This window comes from Cervus elaphus, chromosome 5 (assembly GCF_910594005.1).
Source record: "Cervus elaphus chromosome 5, mCerEla1.1, whole genome shotgun sequence".
In the NCBI taxonomy this organism is placed as follows: Eukaryota; Metazoa; Chordata; class Mammalia; order Artiodactyla; family Cervidae; genus Cervus; species Cervus elaphus.
The window spans coordinates 96,681,297-96,706,937 of record NC_057819.1 but is presented as its reverse complement, the minus strand read 5'-3'; the positions used below and the strand labels follow the sequence as shown (position 1 = coordinate 96,706,937).

At 43.4% G+C, this 25,641-nt stretch overlaps 2 protein-coding genes and 1 pseudogene across 2 annotated transcripts; all 3 read left to right on the top strand.

Annotated features, from left to right (window-relative positions):
* The first annotated feature begins 4,370 nt into the window (after positions 1-4,370).
* LOC122693409 (olfactory receptor 3A2) lies at positions 4,371-5,440 on the top strand. Its single transcript, XM_043900908.1, has one exon. It carries the CDS (start codon positions 4,422-4,424, stop codon positions 5,367-5,369), a length of 948 nt encoding a protein of 315 aa, XP_043756843.1. The 5' UTR covers positions 4,371-4,421; the 3' UTR covers positions 5,370-5,440.
* Positions 5,441-13,316: 7,876 nt separating this feature from the next.
* Positions 13,317-14,257, top strand: LOC122693408 (olfactory receptor 3A1-like). Its single transcript, XM_043900907.1, has one exon. The coding sequence runs from the start codon at positions 13,317-13,319 to the stop codon at positions 14,178-14,180; it is 864 nt and encodes a 287-aa protein (XP_043756842.1). The 3' UTR covers positions 14,181-14,257.
* A 7,364-nt stretch (positions 14,258-21,621) lies between these two features.
* Positions 21,622-22,577, top strand: LOC122693407 (annotated as a pseudogene).
* The last annotated feature ends 3,064 nt before the right edge of the window (positions 22,578-25,641 follow it).

The following is a 25,641-nucleotide window of genomic DNA, read 5'->3' as shown; positions in this document are numbered from 1 at the left end:
ACTTCAAAATCATTACAGGATCCCCAAGACACAGTCCCGGAGGCCCCACTAATGAGGCTCTAAGGGAGGAAGTCCCACATTCTTGAGGACTCATGAGGAAACTGGATTTGAAGAAAGCTTCTCCCTCTTCCTCTCTGCTGGGGCTTCCTCCACATCCCCAGGTCCAAAGCAAGTCTAGAAATTAGCTGCTCTCTGCTTATAGGCCCTGCCTGGGGCTGACATCTGAGAAAGAAAACCGCTCCTTCAGGAAACCCATATCTAGTCCCAATTACACCTCTAACTTCCTGGGTGACTTGGAGAATACGGACAAGTCCTGCAGACCTCAGCAACCCCACCATTAGTGGACTATATATCACCTGACTAATGACCTGCCACAAAGCCAAGGCTAGAGATAACCTATTTTTTTTTTTAAAGGAAAGTTTAAATATGAGAAGGTATGAGGTATTGCTGCTATATTTATGAAGAGCTTGAGTTGTTTATAAAACAACTTGTCTCTCTCCCCCATTTGTCTCTGCTTTCCTGAGAGGGCTAATTTCTGAGGCCACCAGGGGATGATACCATAGAGAAGACAGTCCTATGATTTCCCTCATTTCCTTATACAAAGCCCCTTCCTGGATTTGGGGTGGATGACTAGGTCTGCAGAGCGCCTCATCGTCTCCTGAAAACACTCTCTGGTGTCTGTGCCTGTGCCAGGTGAGTACTCATAGGTCCTTCCTCAGCTCTTACAAAACAGAAACGGGGCTTCTGCTGCCATCAGCTCAAACCTGACTTTACATTTGGTGCAACTGATGCCCCTGAAGCGGGGAGCCCTTTTAGAAGATCTGAGACTGTAACCCAAAGATCCTGGCTCCTTTTCTGGGCCCTTTTGTCCGCGTCTCCTTCTCTTGGATGAAGCCCGCTCTCTGCAACACTTGTGCTGTGCTGTGCTGTGCTTAGTCACTCAGTGGTGTCCTTCTCTTTGTGACCCCAGAGATTATAGTCCGCCAGGCTCCTCTGTCCATGGGGATTCTCCAGGCAAGAATAGTGGAGTGGGTTGCCATTCCCTCCTCCAGGTGATCTTCCCAACCCAGGGATCAAACCCAGGTCTCCCGCATTGCAGGCAGATTCTTTACCATCTGAGCCACCAGGCAAGCCCAAGAATACTGGAACAGGTAGCCTATCCCTTCTCTAGGGGATCTTCCCAACCCAGAAATCCAACTGGGGTCTCCTGCATTGCAGGCAGATTCTTTACCAGCTGAGCTACCATGGAAGCCCCTGCAACTCTAAGGAGTAAGTATTAAGGGGATTCACTGAGTCCAGTTTGCTGCCCAGGACCCACTTCATCGGGTAGCTAGAAACTTGACTCCAGTCAGAGGTCTTGCTGAACTGTTTCATCACTGGAATCTTGGAGGAGTTGGGTGGAATTCCAGAGTAGGAGGTTGTCATGGCTCAGTAGGGAGAAACTGAGGCTCATTATGAAGCCCTGAGAGTGGTAATCCTCAGTGATGGGCATGATACCTATCAGGCACTCTAGATGTCTCTGGAAGATCTGAGTTCGTCCCAGAATCCCACAGAGTTGAAACAAGCTGCATCTCCAGCCAACTGAGGGTTGGCAGCAGCTGTTCTGTTGCTCTTCTACCCCTGCCCATAACTTGCTTGTCTGTAAGGTACAGCGCTCCTAAGTGCCTAGTTGAGTGGTTTACACGACAAGGAACATGTCAAGATAGATTTCTATCTGCTTGTCCCATCAAAACCAAAGAAATCAGTAGTCCTTGCACATGCACCTGGCCCTGTAACTTCCTTAAACTATACTAGACTAGTTCATAAAATTCTGGCCTGGAGAATCCCATGGACAGAGGAGCCTGGCGGGCTGCAGTCCACGGGGTCACGATGAGTCAGACACAACTGAGCGACTAAGCACACACACAAAATTCTAGCCCAGATTCCAATACGACCAGAGACTCTTCCATGACAACTCTAGCTCAAACTGATCTTTTCTTTCTCTGCAATCCTATGAACACTTGACCCATCCATTTATTTATTTAAAAATATTGAGTATCTACTGTTATGCCCGATGTCCGAATCCCCGAGCGGGAAGAGAGAAGGCCTCCAAGACAATGCAACTCGCAGGAAGGGAAGTATATTACTGACTCGAGCCAGGACTCTCCGTCCACAACCAACGCAGTGGTGCGAGTCAGAGAGCCCCGAGCCCAAGCTGTTACACAAATTTATAGGGTGAGAAGCGGATTGGTTACACGTTTGCAAAGCAATTTCATTGGTCAACCTCGCGCGTGGGGGACTTTCCTGGGGGTTTCTGCTCCGTTCCTAATTTCCTAATTGGCAACCAGCGGTCAGTATTAAGTGAAAGATAATTGGTCCTAATTGGCTAATTGGTTGTATCCAGGTGGCCTGATAATCTTACCAAGTAGGAAGGCCTACTCCTAATCTAAGCTGTGTTACTTCTGTTCGCCTTACACTACCATAAAGGAAGTACTGTGTTAAGTACTGTTACTGCAAAACTGACTCAAACATGTATTAATATTTTTGTCCTCAAGTAGCTTACAGAGAAGTAGGGGAGACATACTCTATAAAAAATGACTTAGCTAGAAGGGAAACTGTAATAAGTTCAATAAAATAATGTGTAGTGGACGTTTAGAAGAGACAGAGCTCCTTTTGAGATGGAGAAGTTTCCAAGGATTCATTCAGAAGGCAGCATTGCAGTCAACTCTTGAAATACCTGGGCATGTGGAGTTGGAAGGAAATCACCAGTACAGAAAACAGCATGTGAAAGGAGGTTAGAAAACCACAGGGTTACAATCAATGCTTGGGTCAAAATGGATTCCAAAGTGAAAACAGCAGGTTTTCATTGCAGGTCATTGCTGCTCCTTAATATAAAATATGAAAAGAACTACTCTCCATTCAGTGATTTGCCTATCTGTATTTATCAATTATCAATTTCATCAATGATGATCAGGCCTGAAGATGATCCCCATACCTCACTGATCGTGTGATCTCAGAATATTAAGGATATCTTAGAGATCACTGTTTCCAATTTTCACCCAAGCTCAGGCTCTCATCACCCTTTCCCTTCTGTTCTTACTTTGCAGCCTCTGGTCCAGTGCATTCTACTCGGGGAGACAATGTTACTCTTAGGGAAGCCCTGGCTCTGCTTATTCAATGGGCAATAGAGAGACATGGATTTTTTTTTTACCAAGAGTTTATTATAAGATCTGAAAGACTTAGCTCAATCTGGTTCTCTACTATGCACCTGCATAATAGGTATAGTATTCTTGCTTGGGGAATCCCACGGACAGAGGAGCCTGGCGGGCTACAATTCAAGAGGTCACAAAGAGTTGGACAGTACAGAGCATGCACACATGCCATTAGAGCTACTGGCCAGTCTACCATGCCTAAAACAAGGGCAAGTAGACGATGGGTGGTTTTGCTATGCAGAAAACTAACTGCATCTAGTAGCAACCAATCCACAGGTCATGCTTAAAATTTTGATTCCAGAGGCAAGTAGCAGATACTATGAAAAGAATAAATTATTTTAAAATAAGCCATTATTCAGAGTCTCATGTAAGGGCTTAATTAGCAACAATACTAGCAAATAATACTAGCAATTTAGTGACATAAAGATTTTTAATTTTATTCTTCGGACTATGCCCCCCACCTTGGAGAAAGGCCTGGAGTACCTGATAGCCACAATCACGGGTATCTTCTTTCTGACTCTTGCCATACCTTGGTTTGATCATCATTATATCTAGAAGTTTTAGAACCTAGGCTGTGTTTTCAAATGCTTTCTAGATATTTCTCTGCAAATACCATTAATTTTTCTATTTTGAAATCTGTTTTTTGGTTTGGGCTGATCCCTCAAGAGTAAATTGGGGAAATTCCATTTTAGTCTCACTGCATTCAAAGAGGAAGTTTGCTTTTATCTGAATTTATTTTCCCAAGTATTCTAACATTTTTCAGCTGGGAAAAGATGGGAGGGACAAAGTTCTGGTGGTTTGGGGCATCTCAGTCAAGAGTAGGGTAAAGACATGGAGGGATGAAGGAAGTCAGGGAGTGAGGTGTAAGTGACCCTGTGAAGTTGCTCAGTCATGTCCTACTCTTTGTGACCCCACAGACTGTAGCCTACCAGGTTCCTCCATCCATGGGCTTTTCCAGGCAAGAATACTGGAGTGGGTTGCCATTTCCTTCTCCAGGAGATCTTCCCGACCCAGGGATTGAAGCCGGGTCTCCCGCATTGTAGGCAGATGCTTTACCATCTGAGCCACCAGGGAAGTGTAAGTGACCCTAGGGAGTGGGAAAAACATCACCCGGGCAGCTAGGAACTTACCATGGGGCTTTGAACACATATGGTTTAAGATATTCATGTTGAATAAGTACATTAAGTAGACTGAAACTTCCACTCCTGTGACATTTCTTTACAGAGACTCATGCAGCCAGAAGCTAGAACCAACAGGACAGCTGTAACTGAATTCATTCTACTGGGCTTAGTGGAAACAGAAAATCTCCAGCCTATGGTCTTTGTACTCTTCCTCTTTGCCTACTTGGTCACTGTCGGGGGCAACCTCAGCATCCTGGCAGCCATCTTGGTGGAACCCAAACTCCACACCCCCATGTACTTCTTCCTGGGGAACCTGTCAGTGCTGGACATTGGGTGCATCACCGTCACTGTTCCTGCCATGTTGGGTCATCTCCTGTCCCACAAGCGCACAATTCCCTATGCAGCCTGCCTCTCCCAGCTCTTCTTCTTCCACCTTCTGGCTGGGATGGACTGCTTCCTGTTGACAGCCATGGCCTATGATCGATTCTTGGCCATCTGCCGACCCCTCACCTACAGCACCCGCATGAGCCAGACGGTCCAGAGGATACTGGTGGCTGTGTCCTGGGCTTGTGCCTTCTCAAATGCACTGACCCACACGATTGCCCTAACCACCCTTAACTTCTGTGGTCCCGACGAGGTCAATCACTTCTACTGTGACCTCCCACAGCTCTTCCAGCTCTCCTGCTCCAGCACTCAGCTCAATGAGCTGCTGCTCTTTGGCGTGGGTTTCATAATGGCAGGTACACCTGTGGTTCTCATCATCATCTCCTACATCCACGTGGCAGCTGCAGTTCTACAAATCTGCTCAGTGGAGGGCAGGAAGAAAGCCTTCTCCACGTGTGGCTCCCACCTCACTGTGGTCTGCCTCTTCTATGGGACCGGTATCTTCAACTACATGCGCCTGGGTTCAGAGGAGGCTTCAGACAAGGATAAGGGAGTTGGAGTTTTCAACACAGTTATCAATCCCATGCTGAACCCACTTATCTACAGCCTTAGAAACCCTGATGTTCAGGGTGCCCTGTGGCGGGTACTTGTAGGGAGGTGGTCACTGACATGAGGGGTGATAGGGTCCCTCCTTTCCTGCCTTTTCTGGGTTGGGGGAAATTTCCCATGAGGGCATTAACCTGGAAAAATGTTTCACAACCATTTTCCTAGCTCTGCTGCCTGATGATTTGTGTTGTGTGCTTGTTCTGCAAAGAAACCCTACAGAATTCATTCATTTATTTATACAACAGGTATTTATTGAATTCTTCTGTGACCTAGACACTCTTCTTGGGCACTGATGAACAAAGTAGAAGTCTGAGCACTCACGCAACTCACATTCTAATGAAGAGAGACAGCATTCATCGAGTATAAACAAGCATCCTATATGGTAGATCACATGGCGATATGTGCAGTAGAGAAAAAACAAACACAACAGGGGGATATGAAGTTAGTGAAAGTTTCCAGGGCAAGCTGCTACCTTGCTTTTGGCTGTGCTCACTTTCCATGTAGAGTTGAGGACTTGGTAGTCTGGTAGGTCTTGGGTAGAAATGTCCTACAGGGAAGGGTTATTTGGTTAACCACAGCCTAAGTAACCAATAATATCAAGTTTTCTTCTGGTGGGGATGTGAGATTCCCTCTAGATCAGGGTGCAGAATGGTGTCCTAAATTGTGGGTTCAGTGCCAAGGATTATTCTACTTTATTATTTGCCTTTTGCCTCTCAGAAAATCACTTCCTTATTTTCACAACCACACAGGAATCCCAGAGTATATCTAGAGCACAGGTTGGGTCTAGAAAAAGAACGAGCCCACTAAATAAAAACTATATTAAAGCATCCATGATATATCTTAAGATCAAAAAAGGAACATTTCTATCTCCATCTTCTACTATCTTTCTTATTTAATGTCTTCTTCCTCATATAAATGATAAAGTCTTTGAAAGAGGCATTTTTACTATGATTTCCTTAGAATTTTCCATGTAGAATATCCAAAATAACCTTCTCAAAAGTCTTACTTTTCTCTCTCAAACCTCCTAGCTCAAAAAATATCCATAAAGGTAGTCCCTAGGAGTGACACCTTTAACTTTTTCCTAATGCATCAGTACAGCTCTAACCTAGAGAATTTCCTCAACTTGATGTTCATGCAGCATTCATTTCATCCATTATTGATTTGTAACCTTTTTTCATCCTCCCTTGGAAAGGCTGCCTACCCTGTCCTGGTAATTCTGATGTTTCTCGACTCTATCACTTCCAATACTGTCCATGGCTACACCTGGAGCTTGTCTTCTTTGTAATCTCTTTTGGAGTCAAGAAACTGAAAGGACAGGCTGAGATAAAGATGGGAAGAAAAGGCATGAGAGTGAGAAGTAAGAAAGGCTTGGGAATGGAGGACTGAAGATGAAAATGAGGATATGTGGAGGGATGGGACAGGATGGTGAGCAAAAGAAGTGAGAAGGGAAAATGGAAATTAGGAAAAGGACATGAGAGGATGGGAGGTGAGAAAGGATGAGAGAATTAAGGGCTTCAAACTAGATGCCTAAGGAATGCTGATGAGGTCAAGGATGGGTGTAGAGAAAATGAAGATTGAATAGGAGGGGAGATGAGAATAAAATTCACCTACAGAATCACTTCCTATTAGCATGTGGCCATGGAATACTAGCACCTTTGATGTTACTGTTGGGCCCCACCCTTCCAAAAGTTTAAGTTTTGATGAAGGTGTAATGATACAAGGCAGTTTAGGTATTCCTCTTCTGCTTCCTCTGGCTAGGAGATGATCCTAGAAGGACAGAGGGTAGGACTGACAGATGGAGAAGATGGAGGGGAGATGTGTGTGCTGAGGCTTCATCCTCCATAACCCCACTGGGCCATCAAAGTCATCAGCCTCCCTGCTTTTGGGTGTAGCTCCTGGTGATACAGTCTAAGGAACACAGATGAAATCAGTCTTTCCTGATACTCTTGAGTCTCCAGACACTTTGGCATTAAAGAGAATGAGCTTCTCTCAAAGGGAAAAATTCTTGAGAATGACAACCATGAGTGTGGGCTGTAACCACTGCTCTGTGACCTTAGAAAGTGCTTCTCTATGGCTGGACGTGTTTCTACGTATACCATAAAGAACTGGGACGAGGTCATCTCTCCAGGGTTCTCCACATTAAATGACCTTTTATATTATTTTCTAGGTGAACTTTTTCCTGAGGATGAACCCAGAAAACATTTTGAGAGCTTTACCACCACCACTTCCACCACTCTATCTACCCCATGAGCACTTAGCACTAATTTGTACATCCACTAAGTTATGACGGTGTCTGCTTACCACTTCCCTTTCATAAAGGGTTGTTATAAGTAAATATCTTTAATTTCTACAAACTGAAGGTTGAGAAACAGCAGTATTTGTATTTGGATCTTTAATTCCAGTTAAAACTGCAGTTGGATATCTTCTCAGATATTAAGTGGCCAGTTGTATTTCTTCTTTTAGAAGTGCATTTTGACAGCTTTTGCCCTCTTTTCCACTGGATTGTTTGTTAGGAAATAATAACTGGCCAACCTTCACAAACAATGAAACTCAGCTTTGAAGCAGGTCAGGTCCAGACTGAACAAAAGTGATCTAATCTTAGTGCCTAATAGATGCAAAAATAAATAATTTTTGGAGGAAGAGGATATCATCCAGAGCCATGCAACAGAAACTTAATCTGAGCCATATACATAATTTTAAATTTTCTAGAAGCCTCATGGGGACAAGACTGTTTCTGAGTCTGTAGCAGGGACCATTTTAAAGCAAAAATAAGCAAGTGAAATTAATTTAAATGATATATTTTCTCTTATTCATATATCTAAAACATTACGATCTCAAATATAATCAATATTATGAAATTATAAATGAGATATTCTACATTCTTATTTTTCATACTGTCCTTAGAATCATGTATATTTTAAACTTACAGAACTTCTCAATATGGATGCTAAATTTCATCAAAAATACTTGACCTGAGTCCTCTCGCAAGGCTACGATCAAGCCATCAGCCAGTGGTATAACTGTCTCCAGGCCTGACTGAGGAAGGGAAAGCTTTCACATTCATTCACGTGGTCACTGGTAGGACTCAGTTCCTTGCAGGTTAGGGGGCTGAGGGCCTCAGGACCTCAGTGGCCTGAGGTTGGAGGCTGCCTTCAGTTCATTGGCCTCTTAAAATGTGGTGCCTTCCTTCCTCAAAGCAAGAAAAGAACCATATAGAAAGAATGAGAAAGAAAGCAAATAGGAGGTCCTCTGCTTGTGTGCCCCCAGCAACAACCATTTAGCAGCCATATGCAGACAAATGTACTGCTTCCCTGATAGCTCAGTTGGCAAAGAATCTGCCTGCAATGCAGGAAACCCAGGTTCAATTCCTGGGTCAGGAAGATCCACTGAAAAAGGGATAGGCTACCCATGGCAGTATTCTTGGGCTTCCCTTGTGGCTCAGCTGGTAAATAATCCACCTGCAATGTGGGAGACCTGGGTTTGATCCCTGGGTTGGGAAGATCTGGAGATGGGAAAGGCCACCCACTCCAGTATTCTGGCTTAGAGAATTCCATGGACTATAGAGTTCATGGGGTCGCAAAGAGCTGGACACAACTGAGCAACTTTCACCTCACTTCATGCAGACAAAAGTGGGCTTCCCAGGTGGTAAAGAATCCACCTGCCAGTGCAAGAGACACAAGAGATGTGGGTTCAGTCCCTGGGTCAGGAAGATCCCCTGGAGGAGGAAATGGCAACCCACTGTAGTATTCTTGCCTGGAGAATTCCATGGACAGAGGAGCCTGGTGGGCTACGGTCCACGGGGCTACAAACAGCTGGACTCGATTGAGTGAGCGCACACACACACATGCAGACAAAAGTGACTTTGTGGGGATTTGGGATCCAGGTAGGAGACTGGAAACCTGGTGGAGCTCTCAACCAAGGAGGGGGGCTTCCCCGGTGGCTCAGTGGTAACACACCTGCCTGCCAATGCAGGAAACACTGGTTCAATCCTTGGTTCAGGAAGATCCCATATGCCACAGAGCAACTAAGTCCATGCGCCACAACTATTGGGCATCTGCTCTAGAACCCGGGAACTGCCGCTACTGAGCCCACGAGCCCCAACTGCTGAAGTCCACATGCCCTAGAGCCTGCGCCCCACAAGAGAAGCCACCACAATGAGAAGCCCGGGCACTGAACCGAAGAGTAGCTCTCACTCGCTGCAACTAGAGAAAAGACCTCGCAGCTTTCATAGAGGGAAAAGGGAAGTTGAGAGGGCTGTGGTCAGCAAAGGACCTCTGGATTTTCATTGGATGAGTCCTTGCCAGGAAAGAACACGAGTCTTTCTTCCTCCAGACTGGCTCCGCTACAGTCACAGGGTGTGAGAGCTTGGCTCTCTGCTGCAAACACAAATACTCCCCCCATACCACTCACCCCATGATCTTACCTTGCCTTGCTCTACTCACTTTTCCTCGTAATTCATCCACGTGCCTTAATTGTTAGCTCAGCTTTCACCATCTCAAGGAAGCTCTCCCTGAATTCCCCATCACCAACAAGCCAGGCGAGTCTTCCTCCTCTGTCTCCCCAACCCTCATGCCCAGAGCATAACCACTGCCTTCAGACACAGAATTACGGTAGCCTCCCTCCTTGGTCCTTTATGAGCTCCTGATACATGTCTGTAAAACAGTCTAAGGCACTAATAGGCATTCAGTCATTATCACTGGAATGAACTGAACTTCAGATCAATTCAACTCTCCCTGTCTCTCAAAGTCTAGGTCAGTGCTGGCTCTGCTGATTCATCTGTAAAGGACTGCTCCCTCTTTCACACTGCCGGAGCCCAGGGACTCATCTTCTCATCAGTAACCTCTCCTTTTGTATCCATTGCACTTGACATTAGGCTCGGAACCTAAGTAGGGCTCTTTAGTTCTTTAGCTCTTTAGTTCTTCTTTGCTTTTTGCCATAAGGGTGGTGTCACCTGCATTTCTGAGGTTATTGATATTTCTCCTGGCAATCTTGATTCCAGCTGTGCTTCATCCAGCCAGGCATTTTGCATGATGTACTCTGCATATAAGTTAAATAAGCAGGGTGACAACATACAGCCTTGACATACTCCTTTCCCAATTTGGAACCAGTCTGTTGTTCCATGTCCAGTTCTAACTGTTGCTTCTTGACCTGCATACAGATTTCTCAGAAGGCAGATCAGGTAGGTCTGGTATCCCCATCTCTTGAAGAGTTTTCCACAGTTTGTTGTGATTCACACAGTCAAAGGCTTTGGTGTAGTCAATAAAGCAGAAGTAGATGTTTTTCTGGAACTCTCTTGCTTTTTTGATGATCCAGCGGATATTGGCAATTTGATCTCTGGTTCCTCTGCCTTTTCTAAATCCAGCTTGAACATCTGGAAATTCACAGTTCATGTACTGTTGAAGCCTGGCTTGGAGAATTTTAAGCATTATTTTGCTAGCATGTGAGATGACGGTAATTGAGTGGTAGTTTGAACACTCTTTCGCATTGTCTTTCTTTGGGATTGGAATTAAAACTGACCTTTTCCAGTCCCATGGCCACTTTGGAGTTTTCCAAATTTGCTGGCATATTGAGTGTAGCACTTTCACAGCATCACCTTTTAGGATTTGAAATAGCTCAACTGGAATTCCATCACCTCCACTAGCTTTGTTTGCAATGATGCTTCCTAAGGCCCACTTGACTTCACATTCCAGGATGTCTGGCTCTAGGTGAGTGATCACATCATCATGGTTATCTGGGTCATGAAGATCTCTTTTGTATAGTTCTTCTGTGTATTCTTGCCACCTCTTCTTAATACCTTCTGCTTCTGTTACATTATAGCTATATATTTTCCTTTGACAAAGAGAAGCTGGCCCTTTTAACTAAAATTTGCTCCTAGTAAGATGATTACCTTGGTACAGTTTAAAAAGTTTTAAACAGTTGGCTTTCAGTGTCCATGGATGCAGAACCCATGGATACAGAGGGCTGACTGTGCTAAGCCATTTTATATAAGGGACTTGAACACCTTGAACCTGGTGGAAATATGATAGGAGGAACTACTGAGCTACTACTGCTGGCCTTTAAAGATCTCTGGAGTTTAGAGAAAATAGAACATTGAAAGATATATTATGAAAGTAATTTAATTCATGTTGTAAGATCTCACCCTACAATTGAACTTCTGAGTTTTATAGCTGACCCTTGTTGGCATATGGGCTTCTCTGGTGGCTCAGAAGGTAAAGAATCTTCCTGCAATGCAGGAGACCCAGGTTCGATCCCTGGGGTCAGGAAGATCCCCTGGAAAAGGGAATGGCAACCCAACCCAGTATTCTTGCCAGGAGAATTCCATGGACAGAGGAGCCAGGCAGGTTGCAGCTCATGGGGTCACAAAGAGTCAGACACGACTGAGCCACTAACACTGACTGACTTTTGTTGTCGTGTAAGGAATCCATTGGCTTGTGTATAATTGTTTTTTATTTAACTTGCTAATATCTTAATAATTCCACAAATTTCCAAGTTTTTTCTTTCTTCTATTTAGGCAATGCTATTGTTCTTAACTTACTCTTTTCTTTCTTATTTTTATTACTTAAGCATTTTATTTTCCTTTGCCCAAAACTTTTAGAATGAGAAATATCTGAAGTAGAAAGGCCATAGCTTTCCTTGTTCCTGATTTTAATACAAATATCACTACTATTCTGCCATTATAAATGATTCAGATTTGCAATGGACATGCTCTGTAACATAAAGTGATATATTTCCATTTCAAGTAACTACAAGTGTGTTTTTCTCTTTTTTTCTTTTCTTTCTATATTCCGTATATGTGCAGATGTTTAAGAATTGCCTCTATAAAATTTTCCTCTTTTTAAGCCAACGAATATGTTACAATATATTAATAGATTTACCAATATTAAACCATCCTCTCCTATAAAATCTACTAGATAATGATGGATTCGTGTATTGTAGTTAAGATTTTTACATACATAATATCAAACAAGGATAGTGTAGAATAATTCCTTTTTTGCCACCATTGTTACATTTTAATATCAGGATTTGCTAACTTTAAAAGTATATATTGGAAGGCTTTCATATTTTGTAAGTTAAGAAGAGTTTATATTACATTATAATTATATAAAAAAATAATTGGTCAAAGAAGCATATGAGCCTGGAGCTTAAAATGGAAGTATATTATCAATCACTTCTTCCATTTTTCAGTTGGTTTATTTGGTTTAGGCACTACTCTTGAATTGATTGTTCAAACTCAGGACAAATAGTGTTCCGTTACTATTTTCTTTATCTGTGACCTTTTCAATTCCTAATTTTGTGTCCCTTTATATTTTTCTTGCTTACATGTTGTCCAGATATTTATTTCTTTGTAATATATTTATAAGGACAATTATGAATTATAAAGTCCTTATAAATATGGTCAATTCTGGCTTCCCTGGTGACTCAGTGGTAAAGGTTCTGCCTGCCAGTGCAGGAGACAAGGATTCAGTCCCTGGGTTGGGAAGATCCTCTAGAGAAGGAAATGCCAACATTCCAGTATTCTTGCCTGGGAAATCCCATAGACAGAGAAGGCTGGCAGGCCACAGTCCATGGGGTTGCAAAAGAGTTGGAGGTGACTTAGCAACTAAACAACAACAACATGATCAGTTCTGTTGCTTTCTATGTTACCATCTGTTCAATTTTACCTCAGCATTATGTTTTCCCCAAATCTTCTCATAGGGGTTGTTGGGAGTGGGAGGGCCTCCTTCCTTGGTTCTAGAGATCAAAGGAAGAAAGGGATTTTTATCTTTCATGAGGAAGTGGGGAAGTCCAATGGAGCTGTGGCATAAGTAACTCACCTGGACGCTGGGTAAGGACTCTGAGATGAAGACAGAGCAGGTTAATGAGTGAAGTGTGGCCTGAAAGAGGAAATACCCACTAGGACACGGGAATTTACCCTGAGGCTTGACATCTGAAAGCGAGTCAGTGTATTTCTTCTGATCAGCTAATTTGGAAAGACTGATCCCTTCCCCTATGGGACATCTTCTTACAGGGACCCATGGAGCCAGAATCTGGGGTCAATGGAACAGCTGTTACTGAGTTCATCCTGCTGGGTTTGGTGGAGACCCCAGGGCTACGACCAGTTGTCTTTGTACTCTTCCTCTTTGCCTACCTTGTCACTGTCGGGGGAAACCTCAGCATCCTGGCAGCCATCTTGGTGGAGCCCAAACTCCACACCCCCATGTACTTCTTCCTGGGGAACCTATCAGTGCTGGACATTGGGTGCATCACCGTCACTGTTCCCTCGATGTTGGGTCGTCTCTTGCCCCACAAGCAGACAGTTCCCTATGCAGCCTGCCTCTCACAGCTTTTCTTCTTCCATCAGCTGGCTGGTGTGGACTGCTTCTTGTTGACAGCCATGGCCTATGACCGATTCCTGGCCATCTGCCGACCCCTCACTTACAGCACCCGCATGAGCCAGACGGTCCAGAGGGTACTGGTGGCTGTGTCCTGGGCTTGTGCCTTCTCAAATGCACTGACCCACACTGTAGCCATATCCACACTCAACTTCTGTGGTCCCAATGTCATCAACCACTTCTACTGTGACCTCCCGCAGCTCTTCCAGCTCTCCTGCTCCAGCACCCAGCTCAACGAGCTGCTGCTCTTTGGTCTGGGTGTCCTCATGGCAGGTGCACCTGTGATTCTCATTGTCTCCTCCTACATCCATGTGGCAGCTGCAGTCCTGCGGATCCGCTCAGCTGAGGGCAGGAAGAAAGCCTTCTCCACGTGTGGCTCCCACCTCACCGTGGTGGGCATCTTCTATGGCACAGGTGTCTTCAGCTACATGCGGCTGGGCTCCGTGGAGGCTTCGGACAAGGTCAAGGGGATTGGCATCCTCAAACCGTCATCAGTCCCATGCTGAACCCACTCATCTACAGCCTCCGGAACCCCGATGTGCAGGGCGCCCTAAGGAGGGTGCTCATGGGGAAGCGAGCCTTTGCATGAGGGATGTCTCAAGAGGGTGAAACCGTAGCAAGTATCCCTGTCCTTCCTAGATCTTGAGCAAGCTGACTTTTGTTAGGAAGTGAGACTTCTTATTCCTCAAGGAGGTTTGAGCTGATAATAGATGTGTAGGTTCTATAGACCAGAACCCTTGACTAGTTGCCATTTGGTCCTAGCTACCCCCTCACACTCCAGATGGAGATGGAACCCAGGTAGTTCTATATTCTGGAAGGCTCATGACCCTATAGGAAGAACCTTTAGTTTTTTCCTGCTGGGGTTCCCCAAACTACACACCAGCAGAGATTCTATCTAGACTGGAATATGGAAACTCACAGCCTGGTGCCAAGTATTAGCACATCCTCCTGTCAGGCTTGCTCTGAAAGCAGCATTCCCAACCTGCTTTTACACAAGGATCCTACACAAGGATCGAGACCTAGTACAGTATAATTTGAGACCCTGCTTATACTTCAAGATTCTAGGCTTTTTAACAGTGGAGAATTTATATTTCCTTTGGCATTTCTTTCTATTTTTCTGAAATAGAAATATCCATTGATTTAAAATTTTTCTTAGAAATCATGTTTATAGAAATGAAAACAAAATTTTACGAGTGTAAAATCAAAACCTTCATCCTCTCTGTCCTCACTCTTCATAATGCAATTTTCCAGAAGAAACTACTGTTAAGAATTTGGTACTGACCCTTTTAGCTTTTTTTACACATTCATAAATATATTTATGTATGTTTATATCAACATAAACATATTTGTGTATATTCATATCAATAGAGGCATATATGTCATGTTTTATGTTTACACATTACACGGTAGACTTTTCTACATGCTAACTATCTGAACACTTACTTAATCCATTTTAATGACTGCTAGTGTTACTTTATGAGCTAATCATAATTTGCTTAACCATGTTCCTTTTGATGGAGTTTAGATTGTTTGTAGATTTACTGCAATTACAACCAATGATGTAAAAACTATTCTTTAGAGATGAGTTTCTACTATCCTGCAAACATTTCTATAAGTTCTAATTAACAAAATTCCTGAGTTGAGTAAAATAAAAATTTAGATTTTTGATATGTATTTTGCTCTTATTCTACAAAATATTTGCACTATTCTGTTATTCCAATAGTGAGTGAAATCACTTCATCCTCATAACTTTGTCAGCTGCTATAAATAAACGCTTCTCATTTTTCACAATATAAAGGCTGAAAATTACCAATGAGTGTTTCAATATTCATCTCTTCTATGTTCACATTAAATTGAATATTTTTCAAATGTTTAATATCCATGATATGGACTGAATTATGTCTCACCAAAATTCATCTGTTGAAGCCCTAAAACTCGCAATGTGACTGTATCTGGTGATAAGGTCTTTAGAAAGTAATTAAGGTTAAATAAGATTAATTAGGGCTTCCCAGGTAGCACTAGTGGCAAAGAATCTGCCTGTTAATGCAGGAGATGCAGGTTTGATCCCTGGGTTGGGAAGATCCCCTGGAGAAGGGAATGGTGACCCACTCCTGTATTCTTGCCTGGAGAAGTCCATGGACAGACGAGCTTGCCCTCAAATTCCACCCATTTTGTTTCAAGTGACAGGCATTCCTTCCTTTCCACGGTGGAATGATACTCCTCTGTGTACATTTTCTTTATCCAATTATCTGCTGAAGAACATTTAGGTTGTTTCCATATCTTGACTATTATGAATAATGCTGCAGCGAACATGGGAGCATAGATATCTCTTTACTAATGATTTCATTTCCTTTGGATATGCAACTGGGCTTCCCAGGTGGCGCTAGTGGTAAAGAACCTGCCTGCCAATGCAGGAGACATAAGAGACTCAGGTTCTATTCCTGGCTGGGGAAGAGCCCTTGAAGAAGGAGATGGCAACCCACTCCAGTACTCTTGCCAGGAGAATCCCATGGACAGAGGATCTAGACCATATGGCAGTTCTATTTTTAATTTTTTGAGGAAACTCCATACTGTTTTCCATATGGCTATACCAATTTATATTCTCACCAACAGTGTGTGAGGGCTCCCTTCTTTCCACATCCTCACCAACATTTGTTATTTCTTGTCTTTGTGACAGCAGTCATACTAACAGGTATGAGGTGATACCACTGTGGTTTTGACTTGCAGTTCCCTGATGACTAGTGATGTTGAACACCTTTTCATGTACTTGTTGATCATTTGGATGTCTTCTCTGGAAAAATATTTCTATTCGGGTCTGTTACCCACTTTTAAAATTAAGACTTTTTCATTTTATTTGGTATTGTGTTGTATGCAATCTTTATAGATTTGGGGTATTAACCTTTTATCAGACACATGTGCTTAGTTGCTCAGTCGTGTCTGACTCTTTGTGACCCCACAGACTATAGCCACCAAGCTCCTCTGTCCGTGGAATTCTCCAGGCAATAATACTGGAGTGGGTTGCCATTTCTGTCTCCAGGGAATCTTCCTGACCCAAGAAGCGAGCCTTCGTCTCCTGTGTCTCCTGCATTGCAGACGGATTCTTTACCCACTGAGCCATCTGGGAAGCCACCGAATATGGGTTTGCAAGTATTTTCTCCCATTCTGTAGGTTGGCTTTCAATTGATTGATTACTTCCTTTGCTGTGCAAAAGCACATTGGTTGGTGTAGCTTTTCCTACTGATGTCAACGTTGGCAAAAACCATGGGGGTCTTTGGTAGTCAAAACTGTGGGAGCCTTGTAGGTGACCATAGTAGCCTATCAGGGTCCTGGGTGCAAATGCTGCATGTATCCTCCTGTTCCATTTTGCCCATGGGGGGAAGCTGTAGCTGAGGGCATCCCTCTTGGTGCCAGGTCTGGTGGGCTGACACTCAGAGTGGGAGAGAAGCTGGGGCACTGGGATAAGGTGCATTTGCTGTTCTTGGATTGGAAGAATCATTATAAAAGCGACTGTACTACCCAAGGCAGTCTACAGATTCAATGCAATCCCTATCAAATTACCAATGGCACTTTTCACAGAACCAGAACAAAAAATTTTGCAATTTTGACCTCATAGGATTGTTGTAAGGGTTGGTTGAGATTCCATGTATATAAAGCTCATGGTGTAGTGTCATGTACACCGTGTAATAAATGTTATTATTATGCTACTAACATCATCGGTGGTCTCCTAATAGGAACTTCATGTGTGTTACTTTATTTAATCCTCCCAGCAACCCTGAGAGAGAATATTACCCATTTTCCAAATAGGGAAACTGGGGTTCAGTGGGGTTCAGTAGTTGTTCATAACTGGATGAGCAGGTCTGTTCCTTTAGAAAGTCCAGCAGGCTCCCACAGACAGTGTGCTGTCATATGGGCCTGGGTGTAATGAATTGAGGACATGAGAATCCAGGGGTTGCATTACACAGCCTCTCCAATTTTCAATCTCTGTCATTTCTAACAGTAGACTCTCACTTTCTAAAGACTTGGCCCAGAAAATTATAGTGGGGGGCAACTTCCCAGGGGGAATCCTCAGCTTCTACCACCCTCAGGATCATTATAGGATCCCCAAGAGTGTGTGGCCCTTGCTAATAAGCCCCAGGTGGCAATGGATTTTCTTTCTGAAGATTTGTTACAAATTTGAAGTTGGAAAAGGAGCCTTTGCCTCCTTTCTTGGGTTTCTTCCTCATCCTGGGGTTCGGGAGTCAGCTGGTCTATACCCGCAAGGTTCTGTTTGGACCAGACCTCTGGGAAAGCAAAACCTCCAACCTGAGACCCCAGATTCTGTCCTGGCTCTGCCTCTAGTTACCTCATGACTTTGGGAAAGCCGTTTGCTGCCTATGTACCCATCTGTTAAACAGAGTTATTAGGACAGCTGCCCTAACTAGCTCCATAAATTAATATGAGGGATGGCGATGAAGATGTTTGAAAAAATTCTAAGTCAACAGAGTCATGAGGCACCATTGATTTGCCACTGCAGTATTTATCAGGGCTTCTATTGTGTACCTGTCCTTAGCTCTCCCCATGGCCTCCTTCCCCTTCCTGGGCTAATTTCGAGGTCCCAAGGGGACAACACCATGGTGGAGAAGTCCCAAGACAGAGACGGCCTCAGCCTCTCTTTATCTCATTTCTGTATATATGGCCCCTTTCTTTCCCCCAGAATAGTGGACTGACTTTTACAGATTCTCATCCCCCTTTTACAACCCTTTCCATGAAACCTAGCTGGCCTCTGTGCCATAGCAAAGTAACTTCTTTCATGACCTTCCGTCTGCTCCCATGTAACAGAGAAGGGACTTCAGGGGTCACTAAGTCAAGCTTCCTGGTTTTACAGATGCAGCAACCAAGGTCTCAAAAGCAAAAATAAGAGACTTGCACAGGATGACATATCAGGTGAGTGAAAAAGCTAGGACTATGATCCAAAGCTTGAGGTTTCACTTCCAGGCACCTTTACCAATTCTTCCTTCTTTTTAAGATAAAGCTTGTTTTCTGATTTTATTCAGTGTTCACTGTCCCTGCCCAGAACTCAGTCCTTACTGGGCAACTTGACCAGATTCCTGAGACCAACCCTATAGCATGAAGGACTTATTGGGACTTCAGAGCAGGGAGTGGTCACAGCATAATGAGGAAGCCCAGGACTCATATGGATCCCCAAGAATGGTGATCTAGAAGGGTCACCTCATTAATGGATTACACCTGTGATTTCATCCGCCAGTGAAGCCCTGGACGGCTAGTCTGGTGAACAACCAGAATTTAGGAGACGTATGTAAGTTTCGATACTTGTTAATTGAGGGCTGGACAGAAGCTACTAGGTGAGCATAGTATATCTGGCTCATGACTTACTTGTTTTTGAAGAGTCCCTCTTCTGATTGTAGAAAATATGTGGGAAGTTCATACAAAGAGCTATATGTCAATGCATGGATGCTACAACCACTGCATGCCTATCGAGACAAATGGAGGAATCAACCCTCTCCCTACAGCAGTCACACTGTGCCTTTCACTCGACTCGACTTCCTCCAGATCATGTCAATCCTTCAAAGTCTAGCACAATTCCCATCGTCTACAAATCCTTTCCTCACCAGCTTAGCCCACAATGAGGCCCTTTTTGCCAGAAAACCTTTGTCAACCAGTGCGGCTATTCATTTATTTACAAGATGATGCACAATTACAATGAGTTTATGCATATAGTTCCTAAGGTTGAGTCAGCCATGAATCTCACCCCTAAATTACTAAATGACTAAATCACTAAATGACTAATCAATAATCAATCAATGAATGACTGTGCTGAAAGCATAGTGCCACGTAGAATACAACTAAAGTGTCACGGGAATGTCGAAGGTGAAAATATCACTTTAAAATGGGCACAGATCAGGGCAGAGTTTCTGGAGGAAGACAGCATTTGAGCTAAATCATGAAGATTTTGAATATGTGACATTGGAAGGAAGACATTCAATACAGAGAAAATAGCATAAGCAAAGGTGGCAATCTAGGAACTCACAGAGTTTGCTATCTTAAGACATGGGTTAAAATAAAAAGGGAAATCAGAGGGCAGCTGCTGACCATGGCCATGATCCATCCAAGGCCCTGATTTGGACTTGAGCTACTGCAGCCTACAAGGCAAGACTGGGACTTACAAGGGCACAGCTATCATGAGCATGAGAGTATGTCTTTGAATCATGAGAATGAGTCAGAAATACATTGGGAGAAAAAAGAAAAGAAAGACATTGAGAGAGAGTTGCAGGAGAAAGCCATGGCTTTATGATCCTTGAGGTGTCCTGATGGTATGTGTAAATGTTAAGAACAGGTTAAAAGTCAGAATATCCTAGTTAAGACCTTGCCCTCAGCCACTTGCTATATGTGACTCATGTTCTTTCTGTAAAATGCAGATTAAACTGGTATCTGTTTTTTGGGAGGTTGTGAGGAATAAATGAGTTAACCACAAAGGACTTAAAACTATGCACTGTTGTAGCCCAGGGTAAGTCTCCCTGTAATTATTAGCAGGGGATGCTCCCAAGAGAATTCTGTCAGTTCAATCCCTGGGTCAGGAAGATCCCCTGGAAAAGGAAATAGCAACCTACTCCAGTATTCTTGCCTGGAAAATTCCATGAACTGAGGACCCTGGTGGGCTACAGTCCATGGGGTCGCAAAGAGTTGGGCACAACTGAGTGACTGAGCACACACTTCACCCAGTTAAAGCATAAATTCAATTCATATTCACACAGTTGTGGGTTTTTTTTAACTTTTACTTTTAGTTGAAGGATAATCGCTTTACAATGTTGTGTTGGTTTCTGCCATACAATAAGCAAAGCATAGTATATGGTATATGTATTATACAGTCTCTACTTTACATTTAATAATACTGCTTTGATATCTTTCAAATCAGCACAGATAGAGCTATTTCCTACAGCTGCATAATATTCCTTTGGAAAAATATTCCATAATTAACTTAGTAAGCCCTTTAATAATGAACAGATAGATTATCTCTAATTATTTGCTCTTACGAACAATGCTGCAACAAATAAGCTCACACAGACATCATTTCTGTGTGACACAGACATCATTTCTGTGTCACCATCATTTCTGTGACCATACATCTGTTGGATAAATTTCCAGACATGCAATTGTCAGGTAAAAAGAAAAATACATTTATAATTTCAAAGATGTTGCCAAATTGTCCTTTCTCCTTTTCACTTCTGCCTTACAGATATTATGCAAATTCCCCTTGTGGCCAACCCTAATCTGGAAGCCTACAGAGAATGGGGATTGAGAAGAAGTGGTTCCATTTAGCTAGTTGGCCAGAATTTTAAAATAACTAAAACATTACTTTTGATTATTGAAATTTTTTCTATATTTTGAGTTATCCTTGCACTACTACTATTAAATTCTCCATTTCCCCAATAACTTTGTGGTTTAATACTTCATTTAAAACTTTGATCCATTTAGAATTTATTTTTGCAAAATATATGAGGTATGTATATGACTTGTAGTTTTCCAACATAGCTGTATTATTGCCCTCATAAGCACTTACTGAATAATACTTTTTCCCATTCCTTTAAGATGCTGCTTGAATTATATACTAAATTCCTATATTAGTTTCAGTCTATTCCTTGACTTCTCAGTTTTTTTTTAAGCTTATAAAATGTTATTTTTTTAGCCTAATACAGGTGTAATTAACAAGTAAAACTGTCAAAGTATAACATGATCATTTGATATATGTTTACATGGTGAAAGGATTCTCATGTGGCTGAGAATGTTGTAGCAAATGTAGTGACTTAACCAGTGTGGTGTGGACTGGATGGTGGGAAAGTCCTTACTTGGAAACGGAGAACTTAGTAGAGGGCTCAGGACATAGAAAGAAGTCTATTTCTTCTTTTAATATATCGAGAGGAATTATTCCTTATTTCCTTGGATATTTCCTTGCAGGAACTAATGCGGACACAACCTGAGGCCAATGGAACAGCTGTTACTGAGTTCATCCTGCTGGGTTTGGTGGAGACCCCAGGGCTACGACCAGTTGTCTTTGTACTCTTCCTCTTTGCCTACCTTGTCACTGTCGGGAGAAACCTCAGCATCCTGGCAGCCATCTTGGTGGAGCCCAAACTCCACAACCCATGTACTTCTTCCTGGGGAACCTGTCAGTGCTGGACATTGGGTGCATCACCGTCACCGTTCCCTCGATGTTGGGTCATCTCCTGTCCCACAAGCGCACAGTTCCCTATGCAGCCTGCCTCTCACAGCTCTTCTTCCACCTCCTGGTTGGGGTGGACTGCTTCTTGTTGACAGCCATGGCCTATAACCGATTCCTGGCCATCTGCCGACCCCTCACTTACAGCACCCGCATGAGCCAGACGGTCCAGAGGGTGCTGGTGGCTGTGTCCTGGGCTTGTGCCTTCTCAAATGCACTGACCCACACTGTAGCCATATCCACACTCAACTTCTGTGGTCCCAATGTCATCAACCACTTCTACTGTGACCTCCCGCAGCTCTTCCAGCTCTCCTGCTCCAGCACCCAGCTCAACGAGCTGCTGCTCTTTGGCGTGGGGTTCATAATGGCAGGTACCCCCCTGGCTCTTGTTGTCACCTCCTACATCCATGTGGCTGTTGCGGTTCTACGAATTCGCTCAGCTGAGGGCAGGAAGAAAGCCTTCTCCACATGTGGCTCCCATCTCACTGTGGTTGCCATATTCTATGGTTCAGGTATCTTTAACTACATGCGACTAGGTTCAGCCAAGCTTTCAGATAAGGATAAAGCTGTTGGAATTTTTAACACTGTAGCCAATCCCATGCTGAATCCAATCATCTACAGTCTCAGGAACCCTGACGTTCAGGGTGCCCTCTGGCGGGTGATCAAGGGGAGGTGGTCACTGGCGTGATGAGGTCTTGTGTCAATTTCTCCCTTTCTCTTTTTGGACTAAGGAATAATTCTCTGGGGCCAGTAATTGGGACAAATGGTCCAGAACCTTCTCTATCTCCCTGAGCTTTTGGATTTTATTTTATTTTTTTGGTAGGGGATAATATCCATAGGAGCCCTACCCAATATAGGCAATGGACAGGTAGGTTCTGCCAAGTCAGTCTCCTTGACAAATTACAACTTAAGTCACTGTACGCTCCTTTTCTGGGTGGAAGTGAAACCCAGGAAGCCTTGAATGCCTTCAGGTGCATATCTCATAAGGAATAACTCTTCCGTTGCTTATAGCAAGACTATCCCAGTAACTTCCCAGGTGGTCATATGACTTCTTCAAGTTCAGGAATCGTTAATCTTTTACAAAACATAGGCCTAGAGATCAAGATGACTCTATTTCTCCCATCAGGCTTCTACAAGCCAAAAAAAGCAGCTCAGTCCTCTCCTATCACACAAGATATCAATACCACAGGATATAGAAGGAACAGATGGGAAACTGTATGGTCATGTATTCTTGAGTAACTCGGGGAAACCATGACACCTCTGTAAAGATTTTTACAACTTAAAAATTTTTTTTTAGTTTCAAAACTGTAACAAATACGATCATTCTCAAAATACAAGGATGAAATTTGCTCACGTATCCATATATGTTTCAAATCTTTTGAAAGGATTATACCCTAAATATAATTTAAATATTTAAAAAAACAGAATAATCAACATGAAATTCCCCTCTGAATTCTCACTCTCAGTCCCCAAACCTCCTAGCTAAGACAATATGTTTCTGTAAATACAAGTCACATGGCGATATGTGCTACTAGTCTTTAGTACTGTCATTATCTAGCTATATTTTCCTTCTAGAGCCCCTTTTATTTTTTGGCCACACCATGTGGCATGTGGGATCTTAATTCCCTGACCAGGGATGGAACCCACACCCCCTGCATTTGAAGTTTGGAGCCTTAACCACTGGACCACCAAAGAAGTCCGCTAGGGTCTCTTTTAGATTAATTGCCCATTCCTGGCATCTCTACTGTGCCACTGCTGTTTTCTGACTAATTTCCCTAAAACTTCCCTTTGACCTACACCTGCACGATTGGCTTCTCATGATACTTTATGGGGATGAAGGGACTGAAAGGACAGGAGGGAAGGAAGCAAAACAAGATTAGATGGAGGCAGAGAGTTTGTGGGAAGTGAAGATGAAAAATGAGGAACAGGGAGAAACATAATTGCAAGCAAAAGGATTTGAGAAGGCAAGATGCAGATATTGCATGTATCGTGTTCGACTCTTTGTGATCCCATGGACTGTAGCCCAACAGGCTCCTCTCATCTGCAGTGTTCCTGACCTTGATTGGGTCCTTTACTTCCCCTGGGTCTGAACTTGACAGAGGCCCAAGATAAAGGTCAATATTCTTTCACCTCTAATGTCCTCTGATTTGGAATGAACAGAAAGACTGTCTCACTGTTAACCCTGAAGAAACACAACAAATTCCACCATCACTTCTTCTACCTATAGCAAGCAACAGAGTTAGTTGCAAAACAGAGCTAGTTGTTTACTCCCCGGAATTCCTGTGCCTCTGGCCTTTTTCCCAATTGAACATTCATCTCAAGTCACATCAAGGGATAATTCTGAGGCATAATTCTGTGTGACATCATCCCTGGGTGGAATGCATCAGCTGGTTCAGCATCATAAAGGATAACCAAAGACACATGTTCCCAGCATTTACGAACATAAGATTTCTTTAACAATTGGGAGATTTCCTTTCCTTTGGAACTTGTCTCTTCTTTTTTATTACAAACTGGTCATCTTTGCTACTTAAAAATGTATCACACTGGTTGGCCAATAAGTTTGTTTCCATATGCTGTTAAGGAAAAACTCAAATGAACATTTTGACCAACCCAAAGGATGTAATATATCATGTTGGAAAGGTTTAAACAATACAGAATGTCATTATCACTCTTTTACATCATTCCCACAACAACCCTATTCTTTAAAAGGAATAGGGCTTCCCTGGTGTCTCAGAAGTGAAGAATCCACCTGCCATTGCAGGAGACACAGGTTCGATCCCTGGTTTTGGAAGATCCCACATGCCAGGCTCCTCTGTTCATGGGATTTCCCAGGCAAGAATACTGGAGTGGGTTGCCATTTCTTTTTCCAGGGGAACTTACTGACCCAAGGATTGAACTCACATCTCTTGCATTGGCAGGTGGATTCTTTTCCACTATGCCACCAGGGAAGCCTGATATTACAGATATATAATAGCAGAAAAGAAGAGTTTCCCTCACTCATATTCCTCCCTTATAAAAAATAATTTGGGCAAAAACTGCCTTTGTGGGAGCTTTTGGATCTAGGTAAGAGATTATGAGACCCCAGTGGAGTCAAGTCCAAAGAGGGCTATTTTGAGAAGACAAGACTGTGCCCAGCTGGCAGACTTGCACACGGGAATTCTGGATACAGGCCTGGAAACTGTGTGTTCAGCTGTGTATTCAGCTACAGCCCCTCTTGGCCTTGATTCTGTCACCAACAACATCCGTCAAGAGACCCAGCATTAGTCAGGCCCACTTGTGCCCTAGGCTGTGGATGCTGAAGTGGCCTATGGCCCAGTCCTAGCCCCTCTCGGCTGCCAGCCCTGCCCACCCAAGCACCAGGCAGGTGATGCCCATCCACGCCCCTAAGACACACTGTCCAACCTTGGTCCGACTGCAGACAACACAGTCCTGTCACTTGGCTCCAGCACCTTGTAGGCATAGGTCAAGAACACACCTGCTTGTCCAGGGACCCATCAGAAAACAGTCTTCTGTGCCCTGAGAGACAGGCCCACTGACTTCTGTCTGACTGCAGATCTTGAAGTGACTCCATAACCCAGTTTCTGCTCCTTGAAACCATAGACTGGGAACACTTTTGCCAACCCAGCGACCTGGAGGAAGACACCTTCCCACATGCAGGCCAGCCAAACTGGTGGATCTTAAAAAAAAAAAAAAAAATTATTTTTGTTTATTTATTTATTTAGTTAGTTATTTGGCTGCCCCAGGTCTTAGGT

Bases quoted from the DNA above. Each gene is read 5' to 3' on its own strand.
- LOC122693409 (XM_043900908.1), top strand. From the start codon at position 4,422: ATGCAGCCAGAAGCTAGAACCAACAGGACAGCTGTAACTGAATTCATT.
- LOC122693408 (XM_043900907.1), top strand. From the start codon at position 13,317: ATGGAGCCAGAATCTGGGGTCAATGGAACAGCTGTTACTGAGTTCATC.